The following is an 8,904-nucleotide window of genomic DNA, read 5'->3' as shown; positions in this document are numbered from 1 at the left end:
GTGTTCAAGCAGTGCATTATCCTTAACACGACCCTCCCAGACCGTCCCCCCGGCCTCCTTCATCACATGACCCCCCCTCCTGATGGGAAAAAAACACAGGAGCTAGAAGGTAAAAACAAATCAGCATATAAAAATAAGATAAGATATAACACTAGTAAAAGTAGTAAAAGCTGATCAAAAAAGATGAAAGTAACAATTAAAAGTAATGATAAGCATTACACCAAAAGTTCCTACAGGCAGCCTAAAGCTAAAAGATCTAATTTAAGATCTAAACAAGGTGAAATAAAACTATAAGATAAAAGCAGACAGTGTAGTAAAAGCCAATGAGAAATGGATAAACGCAACAATAAATAAGTAAAGGCAGTGGAGAAGGAGCAGCAGTTTTTATGCCGTTCTCTGCAACGTTCAAGAACAGCTGCAAAACGGCTGCTAAAAAAAGTCAAACGAACTCCGGGGGCTGCTGCTAAGATTGTATCAAAAACCAGTGATGTACAACCACTGAAGGCTGGAAATGTTTACAGTTTAACTCAAAACAAAAAGCCTTTATTAGTGTTGGTATTATGTGTTTTTCTACACCACTGTAATGAACACACTGTCATTTATAATTCACATTTTACTTCTGGCTTAAAGGACCTACATCTTCAATGAATCAGGCCACAAAAATGTTACCAGGTCAGAAGAAATGGTTGAAATCAAATATGTTCAATTACACGTACAGTATGGATGAACACTGTTGCACTATGTTGCTACATATCATACTATACAGTAGGTGCAATGAATACTGCACAGTACGCCTCAGAGATCTACTCGGGGTATTGCTGTGGTGTGAAGTTCGGTATTCAATATTAAAAATCAGTTCCAGCGTACTCGAGTTCTCCGTACTACACCAGACTTTATGCATATGCTAACTATCATCTGCATACACTATTATATCTGCTTCTCAAATGTCACATGAGAGTAAATGAAGTTCTCTGGCCCCGACTTGGCCTGTGTTTAAAGGTTGTACTGTTCAATCTCATCAATCAACCCAGCAGAACGCTGCACACTAATGACCACGAGGCTAAACTGTACGCCTGTGAATGGAAGGGAATACATTATGTACTGAAAATGTAATAAGCCGCTGATTGGTTTCCACAATTTACTATCAAAATAGAGGACGTTGGACGCGTTTCTCCAACAGACTAACGGCGTTTCCAGCAAGTAAACACCGCAGATTACACACCGCAAATCAGCCACATCATTTAAAATCCACTTTTCCTGCTTCGTTCCAACGCAGGAGTCTTCAATCTCACATGTCATCCGCCTGATTATTCCACTTTCAACTCAGAACAATTGTGCATTAGGCCTGATAAATTATAAATCTCATCAAATTACCACGGTCTGATGTCTGGTCGGCACTGATAAGCCAAAGTCTGGCTGCCCTTTTACTGTGACTCCGCTCAGCAGATGTTTGGAAAATTGTCACCTGTCCTTCTGTTAAGGCACATGTGCAGGAGAAACAGAAAGAAAGTTCTATTCAGTGTTAAACCAACCGGGCAGAACTAAGGTGATCACCCGGGAGAGCGGAGACAGATAGGATCCAACATTTTAATTAAATATCCACCTTGGAGAGAACCAGGGCGGGCGCCAGAGTCAGCTAGGATACAAGGAAATCAGTACCTTTGCCGCTGATTTTCACATGCAAGGTTGTCCTCTGGTCCTCCTGCGCAGGGAGTACGGAATCATGGGAGTACGGAGTGGAAGCCAAGATCGAGATTCCTCAGTGGGCGTCAAGGCTCAGTAACAGGGCAGCAGTTGGTGACCTAGAGAGGACGACTCACTGGAATACATGTGGGACAAAAAGGATATTTAGAGTTTTACAGTAGTGAGATTCAAACGCTGGGTTAATCACAATCATGCATATTTTATTTCCAATGCACCCCCCCCCCATAGGTTTTGAAATGGGTATTTAAGATAAATCCATCTTCCACCGTTTCCTCTAAATCCCAGGGTTTTAGTCGAATTGTTATATTTTTCATGGATCAGCTGCATCAGCTCAAGTTTACGCTCTCCTCTCCCCTTGGGAAAATTATCCGTAGATCCAAATTCTATTATGCAGCTGTGTGTGTTTGGCACACACCAGATTTAAATTACAGGTTTTAGTTTAATCAGTTTTGGGTCAAGTAAAAACAATAATTTTAACGACAACTTCCTCAGGAAGCAATTTGATTTGATTCTATCAAATCAAATTGCTGATTTTCCATCAAATCTTTATTCTTCAATGTTCTATTCCAGGCGTTGGACTAAATAAATGTTATATTTTTGGAAACACAGTAACATTTAAATATAACATTTCTAATCCAATGTTCAAGGTTTTGTTTTTCAAAAGATTTGATCAATATTGCATTGTTTATTCGGCGCAAAACATTTTTTTAATTTGCAACATACATAAAAACAGCAGATAATATAATTTTAATGAAATAGATATGAAAAACATTTGATTCTTCTTGAAAGAAAAAATATTTCCTGGTCCTGCAGTTTTTTTTATTCTAGATTAAGATAAAAGGGGATTAAAGGTGACATTGTGTATATTAACTGTCAAATTGAAAAAAAAAAAAAAAAGAAAAAAAAAAGGCAGTGGCTTCCTTTGAGGAGATTAGTGAATGTAACTTCATGGGTTTTGCCATGACACACCTGCTGTAGTTGAAGGCATTACATGAAGAAGAGAAGAATCTCCTCCTGAACGCCACAGAGCGATACAGGGGTGGGGCCAGAAGATAAAATGTGCCATCTATTCTTGTGAGTTTCTCTTTGAAACTTCTGTTCACTGTGCCTCTTAGACGGAGGTTCTTTTGGTCCCTGAAGAGCTGCTCCAGCTTCTCCCGTCCCTGGAGACATTTGCAGAGCGAGACAAACACCTTGGCTTTCTCCCCGGCTGTGTGTTCTCCAAAATTTGCCCTCGGCAACTTTAAATTAATACCTACCATTGCTTTTCCCATGATAATTGTGTATCATCACCCATGAATGCTATAAATGGAGGATGTTTAGTGCTTGTATAATGGGGTCTAGAGTTTACTGCCAAGAACATGGTGCTGTTTATAATAATTGCTGCATCCTTAAGAAATGCGCAGAGTGACTTCACAATTACAGCCAGCTCTGCAGGATCCTAACATTTACATCCTATCACAGCGAGTCCCGGCTATGTTTCCTATTGTTGGAGGAAGACTCTCTCTGCCCTCGAAATGTAAAATGTCACCGTCTGGGATCAGCAGAAATTTGTCGCCCGCCTGGCTCCCCCCCTGTCCTTTAACCAGGCTTTGTTCGCTGCTAGTACAAGCAAAACCCAGTGCCTCTCTCAATAATGGGCCAACTGACAAGCCTGTGGAGGTTCATAACTGACAACAATCCTCCTGGGCTGACTGAATGGCGGCGGCATGTCTTCTCTGTCACCGTAGTGCTCCCTCTGCTGCAAGGAGACTCTGCGATTAGGGCGGGAATTCACTCCTGACATGATAATTGCTGTCAAATTACTGCCAACCACCAACGATTAAGATGAACGCTGACAGGTTAGTAGTATTAATCTGTCGCCGCCCTGTAGGTTGTTACAGACGGAGGTAGAAACGCACACAAATAACACAGTCCGGCCCGATGTGCAATCTTTCAAGGACCGTCAAGGTCAAGCAGCACGGTTCAATTCATACAGAACTGCCAGACTGATTATGGAGCGAGAGCTGTCATCAGAACAACCGCCACGGTGGGGTAATTAGATGTTTGAGACTGATGGGGGGGAAACTTGCTCCTTTGGTTGAGTGTGACGAAGCCCACTGCTGCCTTTAAGTAGACGGTGTCAAAGAGATATTTTCATTGGACTTTACCTGACTGAAGTGAGGTGTTTAAGCGACTTCAGCAGAGGTGGTTATCACTTTACATCAAACCGCAATCAAAATATTGCCAGGAAAATGACAACATTCTCCTGCACATGCTGCTTACATAAAACAAGACATATAAACCTGGCTACTAATTGACATCTCTATCAGAGCCTGTAAGTATAAACATAAATATTGGAAAAATTCCATTTGCATTCACTTTACAGCTGTTCCAGCTTCCACTGACAGAACAGTGAATTAATGATAATTTACTTTAGTAATCTGGTTCAAAAGATTAATGCAAAATAATCCAACGGTAACTGTTTTATTCAGCGTATTAATTTTCTCATGCAAACCTAGAAGTTGACACATCCTAGGCTGTACACAAAACAACAGACAACCATTGCTAGGTTTAGGCTGCTGCTAGCACCACGCTCAATATTCAAACAACAAGATGCTACGATTGACCTAAAAAAGCTTCAAAATTAAGAATAATAAAAATATATATTTAAAAAAAAATTGGTCTTCAGCATTTAGGTGAAGCTCATTTCACCTCATATTGGGAGCTATGTCAAAGCTAGTCTTTCAACTGCCTTATGTGTTGATTATACTATTAACAGTACTAAATACAGTTGATAAAGATAAGTGCTAAGCTTATGACCATGCCCTGATGAACAAGTGGCAACAGTTGGGATTACAACTCAGAGTAGAATATTATTTTTTATCAACAGTGTAAAATTAAAAAAACATCATATATGGCTAAATTTGAGGAATACTATAACATGTCATTATAAATCAAGAAACTAAAAAAAAAATCCTCTAAAATTCACCACACCGTGTTGGAAGCAAACGGTCAACTACAATGTACACGAATCTAAACACTGGGCCATTTTGTTCCTTCTTTGCTTGTATTTAAAACATTGTGTTGAATAATATGATATTTTTCTAATAAAACTTGTTGTGACAGGCTGCAGGGAGGTGTAAATAATATTAATTATGCGCAACGAATGTGGGTGTTTCTGCGTTGGCAGCTAACATGTGTTTGGTGTGATTAGCCACACCTGTGTGTTAGCGCCTGGGACAGGTGTTTTAATGAGATGTTGGTGGGGACTAAAATCCCCATCTATTTTTAAGCTTTTTAATGTTAGTTGAGATTGGCGTGCCGTGTATTTCTTACCTAAACTACGGAAACAATTAATATCATACAAAAAATGTAGAATGACGAGTCGTAACTCCGGTAGCCATTATAACGTCAAAGCTAAAGCAACAAACCCACGAATCACAAGACAGCCACAGCTGCGGCAAATAGACAAATAACGTCAGTTATACCATTATAAACAATACAATAGTATGTTAAACAGAAAATGTATTTTACTCACCAAAACCTATGAGTACCTGCACACGAAGTTCATGTTCCTCACGCTAAGATAAGTTCAATTGCCGTTTTACAAATCATGCGTGTAACAGTCCATTCTTTCTGATGCTGAGAGTCCAGTCGTATTTAAGGCATACGTTTTAATTTGCTTTAGGCTGGGAATGTCCGCTCCACAGTGGGGCAGTGGACGTAGAGAAAACTTCATGTTAGAGCTTGAAACTCGCTACATACAATTTGGTAGAGTTGAGACTTAGACCGTCCAATCAAATCACTCAAATCGGTGGACGGTCTTAGTGTAGCCTACTCAAAATCTAATTGGTTAAAATGAACTCCACAAACACAGTACTAGTGTTTCTGAGGGTTAGATTATTTTCACCCTGGTAACACATGAGACTTGAAATGTGATTGGATTTTAAAAAAATAGAGTAAACGCGACCGGAAACGGGCCACGCTGTATTATTTTATAAATATTTACGATAACTATATTGGAAAATAAGAAAATATAAACCATCATTCCAACTTTTGCTATATAACAAATATGTAAATAATTATTAACAAGAAAGAATAAATTAATTAATAAATTAACACCTGATCACGCTCACGCTACACCAATTTTGATAGACTTTACTTTTGTCCGAGTCCTAAAGTGCAGTACCTTTACTAATCTCGAGTGGTCTGTAATAATATTAACATTACTGTCGTCCAATTAAAACCGTTTTAATGTGAGCAAAAATTGTGATTTCTACTGTAGAAACGTGTCCACTAATCAGTTTATTGAACTTGTAAATGTGTTAGGTGCCATGACACAGGATCTTAGTTTTTTTACACTCACAAAAACCATAAAAGTTTGAACATTTATAATAATAATAATAATAATAATCATTTGCTGCTTTAACATTACATTCAAAGCTGTAAATTGTTATAGCTACATTTTGGTAAAAACACAATATTTACATTAATTGTAATACACAAATTTTATATTTGGCATACATACATTAATCTCATCATATAATTTACAGTTTCTGGTGGAACATACAAATGTTACTAAAGCTAGCCCCCCACCCCAACCCGCACAATTTATCCCACCCGCTCTCCATCAAAAGGTTGCACGATTTTTTAGGTTAACCAACATGTTAGGTCAATTTACTTTTTCTCAAAAGCTGCTCGCCACGCAATAAAACAATTTCCTGCCCAAATGCAATGTTGTCGAAACAGAGTAAGTTGGTACTCAGAGTGAGTGAGTAAAGTGAATGCAACTTGTTTCCTTTTTTTAATCAAACAAAGTAAATCGTAGCCGTACAAAGAATTTGACAATGATTAATTTGTAAATATTTCTCTGACAGTCACTCGTCGTTGAGAGCTGACGGTGAAACTATTAGTTCCACTCGCTGCGAAAACTTCCGAGTAACAGTACGGATGAAAACATTTGTGCTTTCCTAAGTGATCACTACATTTTTCTCAGGAGAAATGACAATACGGTGAAAAAGCCTTTCTTGTGCTTTTACAAGATTTCCGTTAATCTTTTTTTTTTCTTTTCACAGCACAATGTTCGTTTTCCTTTGGCACAATACTTGATTATCCCTCCTGAATCTATTTTTGTCACGGAGAGGAGTTAGGTTATGTTCACAGAAATATCATTGACCCTTGACAAATTGCACTTGGGTTTAACGCATGTGTTTGGTCCGGTGTTGTGATTCCAATTACTGAAATTCCGAGGCTTATATTTGGAAATTGGCTGCCACTCAATGTCAACGTGTCTCAAACGCATCAGTATTGTGCTAAAGCCATTGAAATGTTGGCGTTTAAAAAACAAAAACATTTCTGGTACAGAAGGAGATTTATGTTTTGTAAGTCAAACTATTTGTGGCTTCTCTGTACCATTGATTGTGTGACCTAATCTATGAGAACACACCCACATCTACTACACTTTTAACCAAATGCATACCCAAGGCCTCTAGCACCTTATAAGCCATACAGTTTACAAATGTAGGAGTTGTTAAAAATAAGAAAACGTGCAAGACTTACGGATAAAAGACTTTGTTCCCAATACTTAAGGCAAAAAAAAATGTCCATACTGTATATTACCAATATACATACATTTGAGATTATTACATCTATCAAAACTGTGTTCTGGTAAACATGTTGCGACTGACTGTGGTAACCTACACGTACGTACGAGAGCTAAAAGTGCGGAATGACCGAGTCAAAGTCAGTGCAATGCCCTTCAGTAAATACAAAAGAAACTTCCACGTCTGACATTTCCTTCAGTTTTCCTGGCTGCCTGTAAATCTATTTGCTTGTGTCTTTTATTGGGGTGTAGTTCAGGAATGCAAAAAAAAAAAAAAATCTGAATAAACAAGTGAGTGCCCAGTAGAAAAGTGCAAATTACGCCAGTGTGTGTGTTTTCCCGCCTCTATCCTCGACTCCCAGACCTGGACCTTTGAGCAGCACCTATAGCTGTGACACCTTTCTGGGCAGTGGCCGTGGCCGTGGGACTCGAGGGTCGGAGGTTCCCTCCAGCTTCATGCTGCCTGTGCGCAGCTGGTGGGGCTTAGGTGGCAGGGCAGGCGGGTCCGTCTGCGGGGGGATGGACAGACTGTGGGGCAGTGGCACAGGTCTGCGGGGGTTGTTCCTTTCATACACGCTGTAAGGTGGCGGCGTCTTGTTCTCCCTGCGAATGGGCTCGTCAGAGCTACTGGAGATGGAGTTCGGCAGGGTGGTCGGAGGAGGCAGAGGGTAGGGAGGGTGGTCACCCACGGGCAGCTCAGTACCAGATGCTTCTGATACACTGCAGCGGCTGAGGGAGGAGATGCCGCTGCTGTAGCTGCCAGACAGCACAGGTGAGCTGGACACCAGACCAGCAGACTGGCACTCTGTGGGTGAAGGGGTGAACGGGGGCACGGTGGTCTGGAATGACAGGAGACACAAAATAAAACTTTGTCATTATATTTTCTTCTAGGGAGTAATTTCTCTTTAATGCAGAACTTCTGCATTAAAGAGAAAGGCTTCATGTGGACGTTGGACATAAGTGTACCACAGCTCTAATGCTTGAATGCTAACAAGCCTCCAGTCACTAGGTGGCAGCAACTCATACAGCAGTTTGAACAGATAAAATTATACATGTTATCAGGTTCTCAGTAGTATTTCAATTCGCTGGGGTGTGTGGGGGGCATGACAGAAAATTATTGAGATCCACTACTTAAATAAGACCTAGTCCACTTTCTTATGTGGTCTTGAATGGCATACTCAACCCTGATCGTATTTAGTTGAACACAACCTTGCTATACATGCAGGAGCTGAAGAAAGACAAACACTAAGCTTCAAAGTTCTCAAGTTCTCTTCTTTATTAGTCTTTAAGGCAATCTGCTGCCACCCAGTGGAAGAGTATGTACTTGGTCAATCTGTCACTGGCTCATAGAAGAAGAAAGAGAAATGATTTGCATAAAATCCATAATAATTTTAGAACTGATTGTGCAAACTCTAACAACTTTCAACCACCTGACATTATCTCACTGCACGTTTTTAAGACGAGCACAGATCCAATAAATAGAGTTTGGAAAGAAGAGTTCTATTACTATTCACAAAAGTATACTTAATTTGTAAACATTTTTCTCCTAAGAATGAAAAACTACTGAACGTGTCCACAACTGCTTTGTGCTCACACAACCATAAAATTGAGAAAAT

The 8,904-nt window shown here is 39.7% G+C and overlaps 1 protein-coding gene and 1 long non-coding RNA gene across 6 annotated transcripts in view; both read right to left on the bottom strand.

Annotated features, from left to right (window-relative positions):
* LOC103382874 (uncharacterized) overlaps positions 1-5,791 on the bottom strand; it is a 64,132-nt gene extending 58,341 nt beyond the window's left edge. For 2 of the 5 annotated variants that reach the window (XR_001760327.2, XR_521959.3), the window contains exons 1-2: positions 5,225-5,747; positions 1,660-1,819 (exon numbers count right to left, since the gene is read on the bottom strand). This is a non-coding gene — a long non-coding RNA (uncharacterized LOC103382874). Of the gene's footprint in view, positions 1-235; positions 1,474-1,659; positions 1,820-5,224 lie in introns of those variants that run through there. The other 3 variants (XR_003050300.1, XR_003050299.1, XR_521960.3) reach the window with 3 other exon arrangements.
* A 271-nt stretch (positions 5,792-6,062) lies between these two features.
* The window catches only part of dock4b (dedicator of cytokinesis 4b), a 133,733-nt gene continuing 130,891 nt past the window's right edge, over positions 6,063-8,904 (bottom strand). Inside the window, exon 51 of the mRNA XM_017034035.2 lies at positions 6,063-8,127. Coding sequence (XP_016889524.1) covers positions 7,672-8,127 — 456 coding nt within the window. The 3' untranslated portion in view covers positions 6,063-7,671. The remainder of the gene's footprint in view (positions 8,128-8,904) is intronic.

This window comes from Cynoglossus semilaevis, chromosome 8 (genome assembly GCF_000523025.1).
Source record: "Cynoglossus semilaevis isolate Cse_v1.0 chromosome 8, Cse_v1.0, whole genome shotgun sequence".
Taxonomy (NCBI): Eukaryota; Metazoa; Chordata; class Actinopteri; order Pleuronectiformes; family Cynoglossidae; genus Cynoglossus; species Cynoglossus semilaevis.
The sequence above is the reverse complement of the archived record's forward strand: the minus strand, read 5'-3'. Positions and strand labels throughout refer to the sequence as shown.